Source organism: Narcine bancroftii, chromosome 9, assembly GCF_036971445.1.
Source record: "Narcine bancroftii isolate sNarBan1 chromosome 9, sNarBan1.hap1, whole genome shotgun sequence".
Classification (NCBI taxonomy): Eukaryota; Metazoa; Chordata; class Chondrichthyes; order Torpediniformes; family Narcinidae; genus Narcine; species Narcine bancroftii.
The window spans coordinates 98,079,557-98,103,820 of record NC_091477.1 but is presented as its reverse complement, the minus strand read 5'-3'; the positions used below and the strand labels follow the sequence as shown (position 1 = coordinate 98,103,820).

Sequence of the window (24,264 nt, the reverse complement as noted above, 5' to 3'; positions counted from 1 at the left end):
TTTATAGCATTTTCAGTTTTTGTTTTAGATAATTTAAAAAAAAACCTGTGATCTTGATAATGGATGCCTGAAGGAAAAGAAATTATAGGTGTTACTAGAAAAAAAAACAACTACGTGGCAGAGTGACAACATAATAACAGTCCATCCAGATGATTGGGAATACAAGAGTGTTACCTGCAAAAGCTGGGCACATGGAGGGCTGCTTCCGACAAAATGCAGAGTAAATTAGATGCAGGGAGAGCTGGGTGCACGAAGGGCTGGGTTCGGAATGCTGGCTCCACAGAAGGCTAGGTACAATAGGGGGTGGCTGGTTTCATGGTGGGCTGGGCTCACAGAGAGCTGGGTGTGTGAAGAGGGTGCATGGGAACCAAAGCGTGCAGAGAGCTGGGTGTGTGAAGATTGTAGTTAAACAGGAAAGTCTGCAAATCCTTTGATTGCAGTGCCACACACAAGTGTTGGAGAAACTCAGCAGGCCATGCAGCATCTATAGGAAGTAAAGAGTAACCAATGTTTTAGGCGTAACCAATGTTTTAGGCCTGAGCCCTTCATCAAGGAATGAGCAAAAAGGTGGGGGGGGTGGGTGGGGGTGGGTGGAGGAGAGGGACAAAGGAAGGGTCAGGGGACAGAGCACAGGCTTACAGGTGAGAAATCACTGCTGAATATAGGTGGGAGGGTAGAAAAGGAAAAAAAGCTAAGGTCATAACTCTCTGAAAGGAGAAGGAAGGGAAGGGGGTGGTGAGCTGAAAGAGAGGAGATAGGGAAAGAGATTGAGAGAGATAGGGAAGGGGTTTAATGGAAACTGGAGAAATCAATGTTAATGCCTTCAGTTTGGAGAGGGCCCTGATGGAATTATTAGGTGTTGTTCCTCCAATTTACTGGTAGACTTAATTTGTGTGAAGGGTTGGGCGCATGGGAGCCCATGAGTACAAAATTGGGTGTGTGCAACAAACCATTTAATGACTGTGAAATGCGACTTCACTATTCTATGATAAAAGTCGCATGGCAAATTAATAAATGTAATATTGTACTTTAAAATGATCATATTTCATTTTCTACATGCCATTTTTATGCCTCAGACCTTGATCTAGTTTCTGTAAAATGAATAAAACAATAATTATCCGCATTCTTCATGGTTAATTTTCTGTCAGACTTTTTCAATCTGATTGGTGGCTCAATGATTTCAATGTTCCTGAGCACCACATATTCGCTGCAGATACCACAGACTCAAAGTCATGTCCTAATTGGGGAAAGCAGAGTCACAGAGTCTGTTAAATCTTTGTGGACAGTGTTCCTCAAGGTCACTCTGCTTCTGATCTGCAAAAATTTGAAGCATTATATTTTCATTGCTGGCCTCTGACAAACTTTGACAGAATTGTACAAATACTCCATGGCACTTCATGTACATCAATACCATACCAGGGTAAATGTGATTTACAATGAGATCATCCTCTGCCATTATCATCTCAACATTAACATTCTGCACAAACCACAAATTACAAATAGAAATATGCAAGTGGATCAAATGCAAAAAAAAGTTAAAAGTCTCAATGCAGAATATGGAAAAATCCAGGCAGTTATGGGAAAGCCTCAGGATACAGATATGGGGGGGGGGGGGAGAGATGATTAGACTAGCTACCGGGGTTCGAATCTGTGCTGTCTGTAAGGAGTTGGCACATTCTCCCCATGACTGCGTAGGTTTCCTTCAGGTGCTCCAGTTTCCTCCCATCTTTCAAAAAAAAGGTCAATTGGGTGTAAATCAGGCAGCATGGGCTCAAAGGTCAAAAGGGCTGCATGTCTAAATTTAAGTTTTAAAAAATAAAATGTAAACATTTTACATTTAAATGTAAAAGAATTACATTTTCACCTTTCTTTGGTTGAAGGGGAGTATGGCTAAGAAATGAGGATCAAAAATGAAAGGAAACCAAAAGGTAGCCAAGAGGAAAGTATTTAAAGTATTCAAGTAGAAAAGGAAAGTGACAAACAATCCAGCGATTCCCCCCTATTGGTTGGTTACTGAAGACCACGATTCCATGACTTGAGGTGAAAAGAGGCCGGTTTAAGACCTCAGTACTCACTAGTGCTACTGAACTATATTGCACGCTATTACAGCACATGAGACAAATGTCTGACCCATGCTCTTTGCTCAGCACGACCCTCTGGATGCAAATCCTCATTGTCCTGCAGAGAGATGTGGTCAGTGGCGCTTTGGTAGAACTAGTCAATTAGGCTATGGCTGTTGTTTGTCCTCTATTCCTTTAACGTGGAGCCAGTTCATACATTGTAAACCTCGGATGCGGCTACATCTGCACGTGTTCTCATCACAATCATTAGCAAGGACTTCACGGTTTTCCAAAACAATACTAGAAAATTCTGGAAAAGCTCACCATGACAAACAGGACCTGTGACAAGCAGGACCTGTGGGAAGAGAAGCCGTCAACATTTTGTGCCTCTGGCTCGTTAATAAAACCGGGAACTTTTGACAGCTCTTTCCCAGTTTCGACAGAAGGCTCCGGATCAAAAGTTTTGACTGTTCCCCTTCCCACTGATGATGCCCAATCTGCTGAGTTTTCCCAGCCATCTCTTTTTTATTTCAGAATGCCGGCATCTGCAGCTTTTTCATGCAATAACCAATAAGTACCAGCTGAAGAGTTTTGGAAATGGTCTCACAATCTAAGGAACAATTTGACTGCTGGGTTTCATTAACTTGAATCCCTTGTTGAGCTCTATGTCAATTCTATTCAGTCAGCTTTCATGGGAGGAACTATGAATGAACACACAGCATGCACAAATGTTAGAAATTGTAAGCGTGATATTCTGTTAAATGGCACCTGCTTAATGATGTTCCCAACAGCTTCTCATGCTTCTTACATATTTATTTAAAGTATGATGTGTAGTGAGACCCAGAGAAACAGACACAATAAATATATGTATATATCTCAGATTTGATTTATCCAATTAACAAAAAATAAAAAGAATAATGTTGCACATGCATTGGAAAAATGGGTAAATCATTTCACTCCACCTTCCCAGCAATGTGCAGATTACAAAAGAACAAATAAATTAATTCTATTCCATTAAAAGCCTCAACATCCAGGGTCAGAACTTTCTAACAGTCTGCTTCATTTCCTCAAAACTGACCTGTCTCCTGAAGCATCACTTTCCACTTGGGAAGAAGTAGACAGAAACCCACTTCTGCTCCAATGCCTTCAGGGGTTGTACTCCTTTCTGCCCTTAAATATAATACCTGCCAACTGTCAGGATCTCTGATCTGAGGAAGGCTGGGTGCAAATCATGCGCACTGCTCCAAATGAGCATCAATGCAATTTAGTTCACCAAATAACCAGGGAGCCTTTTCAACTAAAATTGCATTGGATTTTCACATGCACTGGAGTTGAGGTTCCCTGCACAGCCATCAGCGCTGCTCTGACTAGAACACCTGCTATATTGCATGGTAATACCTAGAAAGCAGCAGGATAAAGTTGAAAACTTAACAGTACCAGCTGCCTTTATTTCTGCTCTGCAGTATGAGATCACAAGTTGAAAAAAAAATTATTCCCACTCGTCACCAAAGAGACATCCATCCCCTTTATTGAAAACAAGTGTAAGATCCAAGCAAGTAACAAGCAATACTTGTATCCATCTTCATCCAACATTCTTCCTCGCCCAGCCCTGAATAACAACTTACATTTACTAGCTATGAAGGACTTCAAGCTGCTACCTTCTCCCTCCTTGCACTCCACCCTCAGAAGTAACTCTGACTTCTCTTCACTTGCACAGAACTAACCACAGCTGTTCTTTCCTCGTGGGTTGGAAAATCTCTTGATCCTTTCTTTCACAGGGTAAGAATTTAGGTCCATTATCCACGGCATTAATATGAGAACTGAATGAATTCCTCACCATTCCCCCATTTCTCCACCCACCACTGAGATGAAAACCAATGTAGATTTCCATCCATCCTCCTTCACTGTCTCCCCCACCCATTGAATCACTGAATCCCACATCAAACTAATGGAAATGCCTGAGCATGAAAATTAACTATTGCAATGCACACTCCCATGTTAACATTTTAATAAATGTTAACTAGCATTTTTGGCATCAACTTTTGCAACCTTTGCCCCATGCCTTATTTCCATCATCTTCTTCCTTTCTCCCCCTCTCCCTCTGACCATTGTTTCTAATCACCATACCTGGCCATTATATTGTGTTGCCAATTCCATCCCCATTTTTTTGCTTTCCTTTCAGCGTCTTTTTGTCTCATGATATTATATCCATTTACCTCATCTCTCTCTCCCTTTGCAACTTCAGCTCATTGAATGGTGCAATGATAACATCCTTGTGCTCAACGTCAGCAAAACCAAGGAGACTTCAGGAGGAAATCTGGGGAACACGCTCAGTTCACATTGAGGGCTCAGTAATGGAGACGGTCAAGAACTTCAAATTCCTGGGTTTCAACATCTCTGAGGATCTGTTCTGGAGTCTCCATGTTGATGCAATCACAAAGAAGGCTCGTCAGTGGCTATACTTTGTGAGGTGTCTGAGGCGGTTCGGTATGTCGCCGAAAACTCTCATAAACTACAGGTGTACATGTAGAGCATTCTGGCTGCATGCATCACTACAGAGCGCAAACTCTCAAGACAAGAATAAACTCCAGAGGGGGTTAACTTGACCTGCGACATCACAGACACCAGACTTCACTCCATCGAGGGCATCTACATGAGGGGGTGTTTTAAAAAAGTAGCCTCTATCCTCAAGGATCCTCACCACCCAGGCCATGCCCTCTTCACTCTGCTGCCATCAGGGAAAAGGTGCAGGAGCCTAAAGACAAGCACTCAGCGGCATAAGGACAGCTACTTCCCCGCTGCCATCAGATTCCTAAATAATCAGTGAACCAAAGACGCGGCCTTACTTTTCGTCCACTATTATTATTATTTTTTTTTTAAGTGATGTTGTAAGGTGGTCATAGTAAGTATGTTTACACTGTTATTCTTTGGCTTGGCTTCGCGGATGAAGATTTATGGAGGGGGTAAAAAGTCCACGTCAGCTGCAGGCTCGTTTGTGGCTGACAAGTCCGATGCGGGACAGGCAGACACGGTTGCAGCGGCTGTAGGGGAAAATTGGTTGGTTGGGGTTGGGGTTGGGTGTTGGGTTTTTCCTCCTTTGCCTTTTGTCAGTGAGGTGGGCTCTGTGACGCTGCCGCAAAACACCAAATTTCATGACTTGTCCATGACAATAAATCCTGATTTTGATTCTCCCTGGATCTGGTGATTCTACTGCTTGGTCCCAATACTAAAAATAATGCAGACCAATGTGTGAAATCACAAGAAGGTCACATCTGCACATTTCCCAGTTCATCTAAATGTTGCTGCTGTGATACTGAGGTCCACCTGGAGCACAGTTCATATTTTAGGATCATTCATGAATCGATAATTATATGACTGCAGCACTTTTTTTTCTAATGCATGCACCTTTCGTATTAGCAGGTAGCTGTAATTAATTTCTTTTGCAGTTAGTAAACAATTCATCAGTCTATGGGTGATCAAAGTTATGTTCAGCTAAACAAGAACTCAGTCAATATTTTATCAATGAGGATTCAGGGAGACTGTTATCTATCAAGGCAACAAGGGGCATGAATCGCTTTTGCTATATAGTATGCTTGTTACATGCAATTAGGGTAGGGGGAGGTCTAACGCACCCACAAGAGAGTAAAATCAATATTCAGCTGCAGTGTCCATATGGGACATTGTTTTGGCTGCAATTAAGCATATTTCTCCAATTGGAGAGGATGATATATGACTAAAGCCAGCTGTTGATGCCATAAGGGCTTACAGTGGCCACCTAACAAAATACAAGGTGATTTTATTTAACAGCTTCATTTATCATAGACTATTCTTTCAGACAGAAAGATCAAATTTACATAAAAATAAAATTATTGTTTTAAATAGAACTGCAGATCAGTAACTGGGCCAACAATATACACAAGAAATCTTTCACCAGCCGGCCTTGGTGGTGCTCATGCAGTGCCTCCACTAACTGTGATGGTCTTTTGCTGAATGTGGAAAAACCATGAATATTAATATCAATGAAAGCTCTAGTTTTGTATTCAGGTGTAAATAAGGAAATTTGGCTATAGACAATTAATATTTTTCAGACTGCAAAGCTCAACCATTGAATGACTGTCAACGACAGTTTGAATTGCCTATAGCCTTGAGTTCACTAGCTGAAAAAACAGAAGCGTGGTTAAATGAGCAGTCATTTCAAATGGTTTTCAATGTAGTCAATGCTCCCTTACATTTTGAAAGTGTTGAACTTTTGTCCTAAGATAATAAACATCATCAAACAAAGCTTCTGTTTTATGTTTTCACAATACTCAATTTAAAAAGCATTTCCGATGAAGTAAAGCCTGTTGAGTGTTTTTAACATAGTATATATTGTGCAGTATAAACTGAAGCCAAAAAATCATGTGATTAATCTTCAGATATGTCGTCTGCATGAACACATGTTTTGTTTGGCAAAATATTTTATGCACTTAAATGAGGACATTGAATTCATTGGGTTTTTTTTAAAATGGGAAAAGGAAAAGATGCTGTTAAACAGACAACTAGAAGTATTCTGCATAATGCCATGCAAAGAAGGTTTCCTGTTAATTTTTCTTGTTGGACTTTTTTGTTTCAAAATAGCATTAAAGAACTGAAGAAAAAAATGTGCAGATTAATATTTGTGACAAACTAAGAAAACTCATCGCTCAACTACTTGGCAAATTATTTTCTTCAACACTTTCTTTCCTACAAAACAACAAAAAACAATGTATCTGTGTTGAATACTCCCCTGCAAAGATGCACATTCTCTCTTAAAATGCTTCCTGACCAGGGCCACACACATGTGCCATGGTGTAACTGGGTAATATTTGCTTTCATCACTTTGGCTGAGAGGTGCTAGTGAATGGTACATTAAAGTGCTCCTCTGGATTTCATTGCATTCAAATCGTTGGAATTAAACTTGGTTCTCTTTGAAGACATTGGGATAATTTTTGGCTTCACAGCTTCATGCCATTTGGATGGGTTCTCACCTAAATGTTTAGGGTGAAACATCGAACCAATGTGATTTAGAATGAACAGCTTGTGTCATAATCCATGTAGATGCCCTGCATGAAAATGATTTTAAGTTTCACACTTAACCAACTATTCCCAGTAACTGCCTGCATTTGCAGAAAGCCTTTAGCATAGGTTGATTGTTTTACTTTATTTAACAAGCCGTTCTTGCAAAGATAGTCTGTAAAATTAAATGTGGGGTGTGGAAATCATCTTAGGCAAATTAGTCTGACTCATAGCTAGATTTAGCGCACATCCTGAAAGCACCAAAGAACAATTCTTTACAAGTTACAGAAGTCTATGTTTGCCAATCAATTGCACTATTCAGATGGACCAGAAGCAATCTTACAAATGTTTGCTGTGAAAATCAACTTATTTTTGTATTTATCCTCTTGAAATGACCAGCATTTAAAAAAAATTCCTGGAAAACCAGAAGTTTCAGGTGGAAAACAATTAGTTATGTACTGTTAAGAATTTAATCATCCACTTGATAGTATCATCATGTTTGCTCAGCAACTGCAGAACCTCATTGTTTTTTTTTTGTGGATGACCACAGAAATTTTGTTTTCCATCAGTGAAAGTAATATTAAAAAGATGTAGAAACTACTGAGGGTCAGAACTCCCTCAACAACCCATTCCGAACAGTGATTTTGTCAAAAATACATCACAAAAATAGTCTCTCTGCATCAGGAGTGTTTCCACTGTACATGTAATATCTCTTTTCTTTGGCTTGGCTTCGCGGACGAAGACTTATGGAGGGGGTAAATGTCCACGTCAGCTGCAGGCTCGTCTGTGGCTGACAAGTCCGACGCGGGACAGGCAGACACGGTTGCAGCGGCTGCAGGGGAAAATTGGTGGGTTGGGGTTGGGTGTTGGGTTTTTCCTCCTTTGCCTATGTAGTGGTTATTCAACAGGAATAACTGGGAACACTTCAAAGGTTAAACAAATTTATCCTGGAATATCCATTTGTGTTCTGGTCTGACAGTGATCCATGAAGAGATTTTATGATGGAATGGATGATGGCAAGCAAGAAACCTGAACATATTCGAATGAACATAAGTCAAAGGAGTCAGGAATAATAAATGTAAAGTTGCAAACATTGCAAGTATAAAAAAGTGGCAAGACAATGTGAAGCCAAGAAACAGGTATGAAATTATAAGATACCAGAAGCATTCTTACAAATGTTTGTTGAGAAAAATCAACTGTTATTTGGACCACAATGGACTAAACTTGGAAATATTGCATCCAGTTTCTAATTAAAAATGCTTCTGGACTTTTGCTCAATTATCTCTAAGAATCATGGGCACTTAGGAATAATGGGTTGTGGGGCTTTTGTCATCCATATAACAAAAACTGGCAGGGAAAAAAATAACCTTCAACCCAATGAAAAATATTTTAACTTTTGGTAACACATCAATTTTATTTGGAGTAGATGTACTGAATGCAAAGTTTGGCACAACCTGTGGTAGGTTATAGACAATGAACCAAACTCATTAATCACCTGCAAAATCCTATCCAAAATAGGGCAGTTTCAATTCCCAATATAATCTTGGTTCAAAGATATTTAATATCTCTCCCAATACAGTCTAAATCTATCAACACCAGCAAATCCGGCGCACTTTGTAAGGAATTTGTATGTTCTCGTGTCAACATGAAGTTCCTCCGGGTGCTCTGGTTTCCTGCCACCCTTCAAAATGAACCAGGGTTGTAGGTCAATTGGGTGTAATTAATTGGGTGGCATGGGCTCATGGTTGGAAAGGGCCTGTTACTGTGGTATATGTCTAAAAGAAAAGAATACCCTCCACCAGTAGTTTCTTTTGAAACCATTCGTGGTCAAGCAATAGACAGGTTTGATTAAGGAAACATGAGGAAGCCTAGAATGGGAAAACATATTGCTATCAATTTATTTGTCCAAAAAGATTTTGTCTTGTCATGAACAATGCTAATCTACTAAAGACTCCAAGAGAAATATCACAACCAAAGTTAAAACTGCAAATTAATGACATAATCATGTACTCCTCAACACTCACTTTTAAATTCTATAGTCACAACCATTCAGTATAAACATAGTTAATGACCAAATCCCCCCTATACTGTACACCTGGACAGAGCCATACAAACAACACCCCTATACATGATCGTTTGAATCACGAGCACTCTGCCTTTCACTTCATTACTTGGTCACCTCATAATGGTGAAGAATATGGAGATGAGCATATGAAAAATGAAATTGATGGAGAAACTATGTTATACCTTTCGTATTCAACCAACACTAAGTCACAGAGTGTAGGGAGGGAGGGTGTATATAATGCAGTAAACAGAATGGCCAGCCTTAGCTTCACCCAACATGAAGAACATTCTATAATCATCTCCTTCCAAGAAATAAAATGTACATAGCAAAAAAAATCCTTGCACAATTTTATAGCTGGTCCACAGTTTCTGGTTATTCCATTAGGTGAAGTATGGAGAGAAAGAATATTTAAATCTATTTCCTTCCAAAGAGCCAATTGAGCAGGAGACCATATGCAATGGCTCAGGCCTCCCGTTATCCCCCTACTCAGCTCATTAAGGATATGCTCACATAGTCATGCATAGGCATTTAACATTCTCCTCCAAAGTAATCAAATTCCCACGTAACTCATGAGCCAAATGGATTAATTTGTAATAACATTGGAAAAGAGCAAAATCTAGATTAGATTTAAGTACTTAATGTTTTCAAGATTTCAATATTCTAGTACAGTGGAGTAGTTACAATCAGAAATACTGGACATGCTTCATAAATATCCTACCTTGGCAAACAGTGTCCTTCTCAGCAGGTTCATATCCAGCAGAACAGGTGCAAGCTCCAACAGGCACCATCCATTCCCCATCCCCATTGCAATAAAGCTTTAAGGGGACAGATACTTCATTAGCATTACTGAGACAAGTACCAGGAGCAATGACAAGTGATGTTGGTTCTGCTCCAGTAACTGTTTCGGGAAAAATTGCAAAGTTTGCAATCTCAGATGGGCATTTCTTGTAGTAAACACGGAGAGAAATTATTGACATGCACGATCCCAAATCCTGAAATGCCAGGTAGAATCCACTCTTAGATAAGGGACCAAAACTTTTGATCTTCGTGTTAACTCTGCCAGACTCCAGCTTGGAAAAACTTTCATCAGGAGCAATAGTGTCCACTTTCACATAAGGGTTCTCCATCCAAAATGGAGTAGTCGTTGTTGCTGAATCTGTATCAGACTCATAGTAAAATAAATTAAAAGTCTCCTTACAAGAACCTGGGATATTGGGTATACTGTTGCAGTCCCGCACAGTGAATTTCATTTCCACATAGACCCTCTGAACGTCTTTACGCTCTATGTAAGTAGTTCGAAGCCAGTTATTCTGGTTTGCATCCATTACATTACAGACCTGGTATGTACGAATGGGATTCATTCCATCATCATATCCACTTACTTCTTCCCACTGAATAAAACAAAAAAGAATATTTGTTGTAACAGTTGAAGAACTTGCAAACATTTTGTTGCAATGTTAATTCACATATTGACTATTAAGGTTTCCTATCATTGTGTGACACTGGATTTGTACTGTCAACATTTATATTCGTGTATAAAATACATTTTGAGGCTGTTTCAGTGATTGATCTCTTTCCAAAAGCATTCACCTGTCTATAATAATTATTTGAGGGTGACACACTTCTTTTTATAATGTATTAACAAAAATCCACATAATATTTCACTTCCTTTTTTAATTAACTTCTGAAATGCACTACATAAAACAATTTTCATGAGCTAAAAGATCATTGCATACAGGGAAATCAATACTCTAAATGTATATAATCTTTGAGGAAATGACTTCCTGAAACAAAGATTGACATTGGAGTCTACTGCTTCAGGCAAACAAAAACTGGCTATGAAGATTTTTTTTTTAAAATGTGACTGTCATACATTCTAGATTAGACAGTTGCTAATGGCTGTCAAAGATCACAGGTGCATTCAAATCAGGCCATATCAATGTATTGCCCAAGGCTGCTGCTTTACTTGAAGTAATCCTGACCTCACTTAGGATCCTAATGAAGGAGCAAATGGTTTTGAAATGAGCTGCAAATGTTAATGGAATATTAATGAAAGTCATTGTGCCCCTTATTCTGGTGTCAATTACATCAATAAGTTTATCTAAGATTATTTTCTGGTTAACTTAAATGGGCAACAAAAGAGTGTGAGTACACTGTAGGTAAACAAGACATCTGTAGATGGGGGGGGGGGGCGGTGTGGTCTAGTACAGTACACACAAAGTGAACTGAGGAAACTCAGGAGGTCACGTAGCATCCATGGAAAGAAAAAGGCAGTCAACATTTCGGGAGCCCTTCTTCAGAATTCAGGTAGATGCCCAATCAGAAGGTGGGGGGGGGGGGGAAGGGGTAGGGAGAGAAGTACAGACCAGCAAATGATAGATGATAAAGGAGGGTGGCAAAAGAGAAAGAAGGTGAGAGGTGATGGGGACAGAGGCAAATAGCTGAGAATGGTGGCTTTCTGATAGGAGATGGAAAGGGAAATGGTTATGGAGCTGGAGGAAGGGAGACAGGGAGTGAGGGAAAGCAAAAAACCAGGGGGAGGGGTCTAAAGAGAGTTGAAGAATTCAGTATTGATGCCATCTGGTTGAATATGGCCAAGACAAAATATAAGATGTTCCTCCAATTTATGAATGGCCTCATCTTGGGAGAACATGAAGCCATGGACAGACATGTAAATGTGGCAAAGTGGTGTGGAATTGAAATGTTTGGCCATTGGAAAGTCCCTGCTGTTGCACTCTGTGCAGTTAGCAATGTCCTTCTAAAAAGGACATTGTCTTGGACTAGAGCTGCAGAATGATAATGATTATGTCCATCAATTTTGGGTAAAGAAACAAAAAGGGGTATGACATGGTATGCAACACTATTAAAACATTTAAAAATGAATTAAACTGACCATATTTTCACATACAGTTTATTTATCTTTAAGAATTATCACAAAAACATTTTAAAATTTAACCGTTGGAGGCAGTGCATCTTTCTTCAAGTACTTGGCAACCACAATTTTATTCAAAACAGATCATAACATTATGTGTATTGTACTTAAACTGAAGAGTTTCTTTACTAGTTTATAAATGCAAATTAAACTATGTAATATGGAAGATCATTTGCAAATTTATCATTTCCATCCACTCTTGAGTTGTGACTTTTATATAAACAGTGTCCTTTTAAAAACTGTCAATATTTATTGAATATAAAAATCAAGTCAAACTCAGATTTTACTTCTGATCAGAACTCTTGGATCTCCTGTGTGGAAAGCACTAATATTGACCAAGCGCATATATTGTAAATGATGAAAACTAAGGGATAAGGCATACTTGACACACAAGGTAAAGTCTGTCCACAATTTTTGTCGCATTAAAATATAGATTAATGAAATGTACATTCAATGGCCAACTACATTCTTCCATATAGAAGCTTCACAACTGTAGTTCTGGCAAGATAAAATGTTATGTTTTTAATGGACATGGTAAATATTTCACTGTTGGCCACAACCAAATCAGAAAATTCATGGAAAATCATGTGTCATAAAACCAAGAAACTTCCAATTCTGCGCTCAGTACATTTTGAGATTTCATATTACTGATATTCGACAATTACATGACAATTAGTCTATCACCTGAAGATACTTTATCTCTGTGGGCAAAGAGTTATATTTTAATTTTTGGTTTAGAACTTTGTTGCATATAGTACTGGATTTCTTGTTTTCTCTATGAGTCATGTAAAGGCTTTGATATATTGACGGTTTCAATGGAAAAAGAAATCTTGGATGTGTGGAGTAGAGCTTCTATTTTGCCAATACATTTTAGAACCAGTCTACTACTTCTGCCGACCAGAATGCATTGTCAATTGGAAAATAAAAGCAGAGGGAAGCAGATTCTTGTAGGTTTGCACTAACAGTATGCCAAATATACTGATGCATTTTCAGTGTTTCACTGAGAATTTCTCAGATTCATCTCACCAACATTTGACATAAATAGGGAATAAAATAAGATTATGAATCTAAAATTCCTGTCTCTTATTGAAATATTGATAATCAAATATAATGCATAAAATATCTTAACAACTCTGTTGCACATCATTCATTATATTGTTTAAGATAAACATTATGAGATGTAATATATGGCACAATGAGTCCTGATGTATTGACTTTCCTAATCTGGGTGGCAGTTGTTCGGTGCTATGCCCTTGTATGCTTCCTGTTGCATGGGTGCCACAGAGGTGCCTTCTGCAATCTCAAATGATCAGAGAGGAGTTTAGAAAGCAATTGGAAGGCAGTTTGGTGGCAGCAATGCATCTTGAGGATGTAAAGAAGAGACAATGCTCAGTCTATGTACTGAGTAGAACAAGTTGTGAGTATGGCATGTTACGGTTCAAATTTGAGGGCAACTATAATGTTATTTCTGAGCCTTCAGGAGTAGGAAATGGAAGTTCTTTTGCAAGTGAACAGCCTCTGTTGTTTTGCAGTGCAATGTGGTTGAGAATCTCATAAGAAAGTGATGACTATTTTCGTTATTATTTGGATGAATTTACACTGGAAGTACAGCACGAGCAAGATCTCAATGTAAGTGAGGAAGCAAAATTAGTAATTGATGCCAGAAAACCTGGAAGCGCATCTTTTATTTCTCAGTTTTTCTTACAGCACAGAAGAAGGCAGCCTAATAAGTCTATGCAGCACCTCAGAGAAATTCTATTCTTCCAAGTATTTCACTACAACTTATTCTCTGTCCTATCTCTGATTCTCCTACACTGAGGATCATTTCCAGCAGCCATTCCCAATGAGAAACATATAGGACCCCCCCCCCCCCACAACCTGGGGCCACAGCAAATATAAGGGAGCCACAGACTGAATCATAAATTTTTTAAAATGCTTTTTTACATAGTTAGAAGGAGAGAAGTATGGAAGAAACCGATTAAACCTGACTGCTTCAGAGGGAAAGGGGTCCATAAACTTTGTTCAAAAGGTCCTAAGGGGGCTGTAGCCGAAGAAAAGTTGAGAATGGCTGATTTACAGTATCCAATTGTCCAATCAACCAGTGCATCTTTAGTATGTAGCAGGAAACCAAAGCATCCAGTGGAAACCCAGGCAAACACAGAAAGGATGCACAATCTCCACAGAGACAGAACCATGAGTCCGGCTCGAATCTTGGAGTTCTGAGGCAGTGGTGCTATCTTCTGCACCACTGGGATGCCCAAAATGTGCAAAATTATTTTGTTCCAAGTTAACCTTGTTCTCAACATTGATTCGTATTTTGGAGAGTGCCTTGGCTTAACACAGTTTTCAACAAGCAGCAGCTCTATCATTAGTACCCTCAGTAATATCTGGAATGTTGGCCCAAAATACCAATTCAAAGCCTGCATGTGGTATACTGTGTAAATTGTCCTCACCCCTGTTTCTGGATGTGCAGTCCATCCCAGCTCGGCAGTCGCCCATCTTGAATCCATAAGGGTCTCTGTGGATCAGAATAAAAGCAAAATAACTAAAAGATCTGAGGGATTAAAAAAAAGCAATACAAATGTCAAGCAGTGTTCACAGTTGCTTAGGTACTTGCACAGATTCAGAAGGATGAAATTTACTCCTTGAACCTATTCTTTAGAAATACAGTGGCTACCTACTACCTAAGTGTGATAGTACAGATTCTATCACCAATGTGTATATGTACATATGTACAGATGGTAGTGTAGGATGACTGTGATTGGCTGAGAGTGTAGCCACATCTACTGGCAGGTCTTAAAGGATTGCTCCTAGCCAGACCAGGTCATTCTGGACTGGTCAACCTACTTGTGATATGCTCCAGTCTTTTAGTCAATAAAAGCCTTGGTTTGGATCAACAAGTCTTTGGTTCTTTCGACGCGCCCTACACTAAGGTCTCTTTCCTTTATAATCCCACTATGCTTTCCAATCACAGAGAAAGAACTATACAAAAGGTGTGCTTACTTATTTGGAAACAAATGTTTTGTGTTTCAGACACAGAATTGTTTGATTTATGCTGAATGCAACCTGGGGGTCTCAGCACATAAATCACCACTTTAAAAGGCAAAGGTTAAGGAAACTAGAGGCACAAATTGCTTGGGAGGGAGGACAGGGTCAAAAGCATTGAAGGGCTTAAAATGGATCAGGGTAATTCACATTAAACATGCCCGACAGCAGAGGAGGACTGTTACAAATCAGGAAAACGGGACTGATCCGGTCGCCACATGTGAGGAAGAACAGCTGCTCACCAGCCTGACCATTACAAAGAGTTACCATCAGTTCAAACCTGTGCAGAGGTTCATACGCTCCAAGTTACATTTTGAAGGATAAATTGACAACATTGAAAACACATGGATGGAGTGATAATTAGTGAGCAAAATGCAAGAGATAAAAGGGGATTTCATGGCACCATGGACAATGGGGCAGATCTTGGGTCGCCCCAAAATCCAGCATGGCAACAGCAAAGTCATCAGCTCCCAGCATACCCCAGCGTAGCGCTGGGATCATCTCAGTGCAGAGAGCAGGCCACAAATGGCTTTGCCAGCAGGCCAAGCCCTGGCCCCAGGTTTGGGAGCAGCTAAGGTCATCAGAGCATAACTGGGAGCTACTGAGTGCTTGTGAATATCTTTGACAGTCACAAATATTCAGCAACTCTTTTGAATATTTGTTAATAGGTTGGAAAGTGCTTTGCTTAAGTAAAAAACACACCCTAAATGTCGTCTTTAATAAAAGATTCCTGGAAGCAAATAGCTCTTTTTATTTAAAAGGGGGAGTGCTATATTTGTAGAGTGAAACACCGAAGTCTGCAAGATGCTGTGATTGTAGTGGGCTGATCTCGCCTCAAACCGTGCATCTTGGCACCTCACAGTTCGGCGGGCAGCAACCTCCTTTGAAGAAGACCGCAGAGCCCACCTCACTGACAAAAGGCAAAGGAGGAAAAACCCAACACCCAACCCACCAATTTTCCCCTGCAACCACTGCAACCGTGTCTGCCTGTCCCGCATCGGACTTGTCGGCCACCAACGAGCCTGTAGCTGACGTGGACATTTACCCCCTCCATAAATCTTCGTCCGCGAAGCCAAGCCAAAGAGTAAAAACACAGAAATGCTGGAGGAACTCAGCAGGTTTCGCAGCGTCCATTGGAGGTAAAGATATATAACCAATGCTTCGGGCCTGAACCCTTCTTCAAAATGTTGGTTATATATCTTTACCTCCTATGAATGCAGCATGACCTGCTGAGTTCCTCCAGCAATTTTGTGTTTGTGCTATACTTGTGCATTGTTTTACCCAGCACAGGCTCAGAAGGACGGGACACCTGTGAATTCCATGACCAACAACAGCCAGTGGAGGCTCAGTGGAAATGAACACTGCTAATTAAGACAGCAATAAATATGTGACCAACTTGTATCAGGTCCACCGCAATATAGCACGCAGCATTTTGTTGATGCTGCTGTTATTTGCAGTGTGAGCTGGAATTGAACTTTGCAAAGAAATTAAAGAAAACATTTCAAAATTTGTAATTATTGGAAATCATGATCATGTCAGTTAGGAAGATTATAGATGCATTTTAATCTGATACAGTATATACCTTAAGTGAGACTTGGGGAAGAATGTCTCACTCAATTATCAAATTTAAAATAAGTGAAAACTTTTGGTGCACTGGTGCAGTTGATTGAAGGAGGCAAAAAATAGTCAAGTACATAAAAATACTTTTGAAAATATTCTTATTTGATCAGCTGGCTAAAAACAAAAGTGTGAAAATTCTTACTGTTAAGCATATTTACATTTAAAAATATTTGACATCTCATTCCTCAAAATATTACCAGGATCAGAGGGGGGGGGGGGGGTCACAGTCATGAGGAGAAAGAAATTAAAATTTGTTGAGTGAAAACAAAATAATGGATTATTATCACAATCCTAACCCAAATACCACATGGAATTGCCACCAATTCTGTAGAACTATGGACAAACTCAAAAATTCTAAATTTTCTGCCAACTGTGCACTTCTACTCCCATTCTGAGGATGAACTAAATTTTCAAATGGTTTCTTAACTTCTTTTGAAAATTCATTTAAACTTACAGTGAAAGAGCTCTGTTGAAGCTTCCTGCAGTTGTCTCAATTTATAATGGAAAATCTGCATTCTAAATTGGCAACAAGTTAGTGCAAAATTCCACTCATCTCAATAGCAAGAGTTTGGATGCTTGGGAGAGAAGCAAATTTCAGGTATTAGTATTTTTTAAATTTAATTGTGTAAAAATGTTTACTTGTACTTAAAGCTTTATAGAGCTGTTAAGTGTTTTATTTTAATTAGTTTTTGAATATTGAAGATATTCACTTGCATTCAAGCTAGATGGCAGCTTTGACAGCCTCTGCAGTTAAGCTATATCTGCTGTCAATGGGATTCATGATCAGATAGCCTTGTGGATGCACTTAGCTATACTCATCAGATTAGAGGCAACTTTGTTAAAAGAAGTTCTTATCTGAAATCTTCTCAGGATAAGAGTGGGTCAAACAGGTAGACAAGTGATGAGCTCAAGGAAATTCAAGGCCAAAATTCCCAATAATCAGAAAAGCATGTTTAAAATAAGGATAAAGTCAGAACATTTTCGCACAGATATGCTATTGATACAACATTCCTAAGTTTCTATAAAGGATATTAATCTTGTTAATTGGAGGAAAGAAGCGTGTTTTACATCCTCCAAGTCTCTTAGTAATTTATATCCAATGGTTATTTTTTTGAAGGTCATAGAGCTACATGGACAAATGTGGTAGTCAATTTGCATGCAAATCTCATTGACAAAAATGACATTCATCTGATTTTGATGGTCTACATTAAGGGAGGAATATTGGAAGACCATGAGGAAAATTTCCTGCTCTTTTATCAAACTTTAAACAATTTGGATTCATCTCTGCATTTCAATGGGTTATCAGTTTGACTCTTCAACGAAAGATTCAACCTCTAATGAGAGTATTGATCTAAAATATGTTCAAAACTGGTTTAATGTTTGATTCCTGGCTCAGAGATAAGAGTTTGAAAATTGAAGCAGGGTGAAATGAAATATTGAAAGATGTGAGAAATGGAATAAGATAAAAATATTATCACAGGTGACTCAAGGAAAAATTGAGTAAAATTTGCTCTTTTATTTGCATTACAACCCTGAATGATTCATTGGTGTGCTACACTGGTATGAGGAAAGACTTTCATATATCCACAAGTTATCAATATTCATTTCAGGTTAAATACACATTATGAAGTATTTTGTTATTGATCTTTCCTTTATACACATACATATATAAATTAGCTCCGAATCATGGGTCCTCTACCGGCATCACCTACGGCTCCTAGAACGCTTCCATCAGCGCTGTCTCCGCTCCATCCTCAACATTCATTGGAATGACTTCATCATCAACATCGAAGTACTCAAGCTGGCAGAGTCCGCAAGCATGCTGCTGAAGACCCAACTGCGCTGGGTGGGTCACGACTCCAGAATGGAGGACCATCGCCTTCCCAAGATCGTGCTATATGGCGAACTCTCCACTGGCCACCGTGACAGAGGTGCACCAAAGAAGAGGTACAAGGACTGCCTAAAGAAATCGCAGTGCCTGCCACATTGACCACCGCCAGTGGGCTGATATCGCCTCCAACCGTGCATCTTGGCGCCTCACAGTTCGCCGGGCAGCAACCTCCTTTGAAGAAGACTGCAGAGCCCACCTCACTGACAAAAGACAAAGGAGGAAAAACCCAACACCCAACCCCAACCAACCAATTTTCCCTTGCAACCGTGCCTGCCTGTCCCGCATCGGACTTGTCAGTCACCAACGAGGGTGCAGCAGACGTGGACATACCCCTCCAAAAATCTTCGTCTCCGAAGCCAAGCCAAAGAAGAAGAAAAGAAGATATGTCTTCATATTTAATGAAGTATTTTGCATACCTCTATTGAATTTTCTAAATTGTAACTACAAGTAATCAAGAAAATAAATATTCTCAACATATTACATTCACCCTGTAGCCTGATGTTAGATCTGCAAAATCCTGCAAATAAAAGCCTAGCTCTAAGAGGAATACACATCTTCACTTCATAGGAATAAATATTTTTTTTGTTTGGTATTTTCCATTAACAAACAAAAAAAGATACTTAACAGCTCTTGGATGTGAGTCAGATAAAGATAATAATTGTGTCAATATTTTTGAGCTAGATATCAGGAAACAGGGACAGTAATTTCAAATATTAACAAATGCCCTGTCTGATTAATTATGCATGGTAACTCATGAAGACTCTTGCCAAATGTACTTGTTGCCTAAACCATTCATTAGTTCCATAATGAGATGTAAATCGACAGGCACTCTTGATCAGTGGGATCAAGTGATATGCTGTGTAGGCAAATCTGAGTAGATCCAACTGCTGCTGTCTCGTTTGCTCAGCATTTGCTCAAACAATGCAGATAATCCAAAGCATCAATGATAGATGATAAACAACGTTGCTTTGCTTTGTTCTCGTGAATTTAAAGTAGAAAATGGCATTTTCAGGAAAAATAATATTGCCATTAAAGTGTTACAGCATCTGCATTTTTAAAAGCTATAAAGCATCAGGCGGTTTTGTGGGAGTGCACAATGTGTTGTTTAATACAAAGCATGATGTTCCTAACAAAGGAATCTCCAGCAGGTTCTTTTCTTGATGTCCTGAAATTTGCTTTTCATTTCATTTCCCCTAATGGAAGTGACTGAGAGTGAATCAAGCCAATTAGCAGCAATGCTCTTTAACCGTGTAGTGGTAAGCAGCAAAAGATCAAAAGGTCAGCTGTGCTACATTATTTCAAATAATTTAATCATTGTCAAAATAAAATGTCAACATTCATCATGTTCAGAAATTCAAGTATTAAAATGCATTAAACAATCTGTCTCTATTAGCCTTTCACATGGCAATAACCAACATGTACTTCTTACAATGTGATTTAAAATGTAATCCAAAGTAGATCCATCCCACTGCCTCAGCCTCCCTGAATGTCAATCCATTTCACAAATTAAATTCTTGGCATTAAAAAAAAGGATCAAATTTAATATTAATAACACATGCCAAATCTTTTGGCCACCATCTTCTTCGGATACTCCAGAGCTCAAAGATGCATGCTTGCCAATTTGTTCAGTTTGAATCAATACCCCTCACCCTCAAGGGAAGTGGCTGCAGCAAAGTTCACATTTCAAAACCATTTACTTCTTGAAATATTGAACAGGAATGCTATCTGAATTGAATTCAAAGTGATCAATTTTTATTCTGCCGAAGTCCAACCTGTCAATCACAAAGGCATCTAACGATATTGGGGGATCAGAACAAAGATCAATAAATTTAAAAGTGACCTAAGGTCACAGCTGTAAGAATTCCTTAAGGACCTCTCTGCACAGAGGAAACTTAAGCAACAAATGAGGATGCTTTTGTCTTCCATCAAAAAATGTTAAAATCAAATTATCCAAACATTCCCTGAAATGATGAAAACAATGACTTAATTTAATAGTACCCTTGCACGATCTTTCGAAATAGGCTTCATCACAACCAGAATTTGCAGCTTTTGGAATGAATTTAACTTAAAAAGTAAATTAGAACCATCTAACTAAGACTCCAGTGCTGGAAATATTCTGCAGGTCTGCAAGCACCCCAGAAGCAAGGAGTACAGTTGATATTTTGGGTGGATGATCTTCCATTAGAACAAGAAAAAAATTAGAAATGGTGGACTTTGGAGGACCAGGAATGACCACCTCCACTGCACATTAACAACTCTGTAGAGGAGGGAGTGGAAAGAACCAGGTTCCTTGGAGTTCACTGGTGACCAATCACGGATAGACAAAATCTCCTCACTAATCCAGAAGGCGCAACAGCAACTGGACTTCCTGAGAAGGCTGAAGCAGGTGAGGTTACCAGCCACCATTATGTCAACCTTTTAATGGAACTCTATCGTGACCATTCTGGCTGGCTGCATCACAGTACGGTACTGTAGCTGAAGAGCTATGGATTGGAAGTCAATCCATAGGACCATAAGAGCTGCAGAGAGGACCACCAGAGTCTCTCTCTCTCCCCTATTAACATGATCTACTGAGATTGTTTTCTGAAGGGGGCCCGCAAAATCATTGAGGACCTCTTCCACCCTGCACACACCTTCCAGCTGCTGCCATTGGGAAGGAGCCAGCACTCCCAGGCTAAGGAACAGCTTCTTCTCATGGGCAGTGAGAATGCTGAACAGCCAAAGAAACTGCTCACACTATCAGAGACCCTCATATTTGCAAACCAATATTTATTTATTTATGTGTCTATTTGAATAATTATCAGTTTTGTTTGCATGTATGTGTGATACATCTGGTTGTGTGTCTGAGTGCATTGCACCAAGGACCAGAGAATGCTGTTTCGTCATGTTGGTACTTGTGCAATCGCACGACAATAAACTTGACTTGCCTTGATGTCACAAGTTAAAGAGGAGGATTGTGTAAAGAACAAAGGGAAGATCTGTGTTTAAATGGTGGTCAAGAGAAAGTGAATGATACAAATGCTCTCTGAAAGAGGGTGGTGAAGACAATTAATGGAATGAAGACAATTAATGGAAGCTAAAGACACACAAGAAACTGCAGACGCCGGAATCTGGGGCAAAACACAATAAACAGATTCCTCCAACAGATTGTGTTTGCTGTTGACAGAAGCTGATCTGGGGTGTGGGGGGGCAACTGGGGGCACACACACTCGTCGAACAGATCTGCCAACTGGGGGAAACACACTCATTGAACAGATCTGCCAACTGGGGCATACACTCATCGAACAGATCTGCCAACTGGGGGCACACACTCATCGAACAGATCTGCCAACTGGGGGCACACACTCATCGAACAGATCTGCCAACTGGGGGCATACACTCATCAAACAGATCTGCCAACTGGGGGCACACACTCATCGAACAGATCTGCCAACTGGGGGCATACACTCATCGAACAGATCTGCCAACTGGGGGCACACACTCATCAAACAGATCTGTCAACTGGGGGCATACACTCATCGAACAGATCTGCCAACTGGGGGCATACACTCATCGAACAGATCTTTACTGCCAACTGGGGGAAACACACTCATTGAACAGATCTGCCAACTGGGGGAACACACTCATCGAACAGATCTGCCAACTGGGGGAACACACTCATCGAACAGATCTGCCAACTGGGGGCATACACTCATCGAACAGATCTGCCAACTGGGGGCACACACTCATCGAACAGATCTGCCAACTGGGGGCACACACTCATCGAACAGATCTGCCAACTGGGGGCATACACTCATCGAACAGATCTCTACTGCCAACTGGGGGAAACAAACTCATCGAACAGATCTGCCAACTGGGAGAATAAACTCATTGAACAGATCTTTTCTGTCAACTGGGCATGTTACAGCTTTCAACAGTAAATTGAAAAATTACAGATCAGGTATCTTCCCAGCCTGGCTGGTTCTGATGAAAGACCATCAAATTGCAACATTAACTGCATTTTTAACTTTTCATATTTGCTGCCTGACCTGTCGAGTATTGCCAGCATTCTCTGCCATTTCAGATTTCCAGCACTGCCATGTTTTATACTCACTATCTCCACATTTTGATTCTTTCCTGTATTGTTCATCATTGATTTACATCTCCTACAGACAGATCAACTGCAATTAACCAGGATTCACCTGCAGCACCACATTTCTGTCATTCCATCTCTCTTGGACTCCAGCCCTCCCCTTCTTCAGAACTTAAAACATGTCTAGTTTCTAGCTTATTCTATTCTGATGAAAGATCACTGGCTAAAATGTTCACACTGTTTCTTCATTCACAGACGTTGTCGGACCTGTTGAATATTTCCAAAACGTTCTGCCTTTATTTCAAATTTTGAGCATTGGCAGATATTTTGCTTTCAAAAAAAGTTTCTTTATCTGACTTTTTGTGCTAGTCTTACAAACAGTGTTCTTTGCTGAGAGGGCTAGAAATGTCGGACATTTGTTAAGGGCGTCGGATTGTTTTATCATTGTCAAAACACAAGGCTGAAAATGTACAACAGAAGGTTTCATTCACCTTTTGATTACTCTGTGACAATGCAGGTCATCAGATACATAATGATCTTGTGAAGTGTTTTGGCTACATCTCAGTCTGTTTCTCTTCACTTCGTATTCTTTCTTCTGAGCTCTCGATCAAAATTTGATACCTTTTATTTTGTTTTTTATCTTCTTCTTTTGTTACCACTCAATTTAATTAATTCATGCTTTTATGAACAGTTTCCTTTTGCTCTCCAATTCTTTGAAAATTATGCAGAGCAAATACAGCAAAAAGATATTGCAAAGTTATCTTATACTTTATCTTGCTACGCCACATACCTTGCACAGCAGACCAAGGTAAGTTCAAAGCATATTCTGTTACAAAGTGCACAGCAGCTGATTCAAGGGATAAACTAGAGAGTATTTATCTTAAAATGGGAAGAACAAAGTCACAACTACTTTCCTGGTTGGTGGTTGTGGTCAAACGATGCAGATATCTTAACAAAAGTGGGCTTTTTCTGATGGACCAAATCAGAGAAAGTGATTTTAAAACAGCAAGCTTTGCGTGTCCTGTAAGGGCAACCCCTGTGGTTTTCGTCATATTCCCCACAGGGTTATGTAAAGCCCAAGTGTGCCATTTTGTGCAAATGGTTTGTGACAAGGTTCAGTTCCTGTACTGGAAGTCATTTATCTTCATCAGAGGTGATGAAATGATCCCTGACTCTTGATTATACTTACCATGTGTCTCCAAAGGCATCAGAAGGTTGAAAATAAAGGGAAGAAAATATAATGAGTCTTATGTAATATATATCGAACAGCAATTTATTCTAATTTAGGAAGGGCTTGACAAATATTCTCTGCAGAACAGTTGTGGATAGAATTAAAGCAGACGTACTCGTCTAGGGTGAAATTTTACATCTTGTGCCTAAGTGGCTATAATTGGAAAGGACTTTAGCCATGTCCAGCAATTCACAGTGCTGATCAACTAGGATTAATTCTGTTGTTTGGCACTCACTTCTTGTGTTAAGCTGGAATCACATTTCAACTATTAACCAGATATTTTGTAAATCTCAACAATATCCCCCATATATTGA

General features: G+C 39.6%; 1 protein-coding gene across 4 annotated transcripts in view; it reads right to left on the bottom strand.

Moving 5' to 3' along the window:
* The window catches only part of LOC138742505 (ephrin type-B receptor 3-like), a 97,950-nt gene that overhangs the window by 53,003 nt on the left and 20,683 nt on the right, over positions 1-24,264 (bottom strand). For all 4 annotated transcript variants that reach the window (XM_069897003.1, XM_069897006.1, XM_069897004.1 and 1 more), the window contains exons 2-3: positions 14,545-14,609; positions 9,878-10,550 (exon numbers count right to left, since the gene is read on the bottom strand). In XM_069897003.1, coding sequence (XP_069753104.1) covers positions 9,878-10,550; positions 14,545-14,609 — 738 coding nt within the window. The remainder of the gene's footprint in view (positions 1-9,877; positions 10,551-14,544; positions 14,610-24,264) is intronic.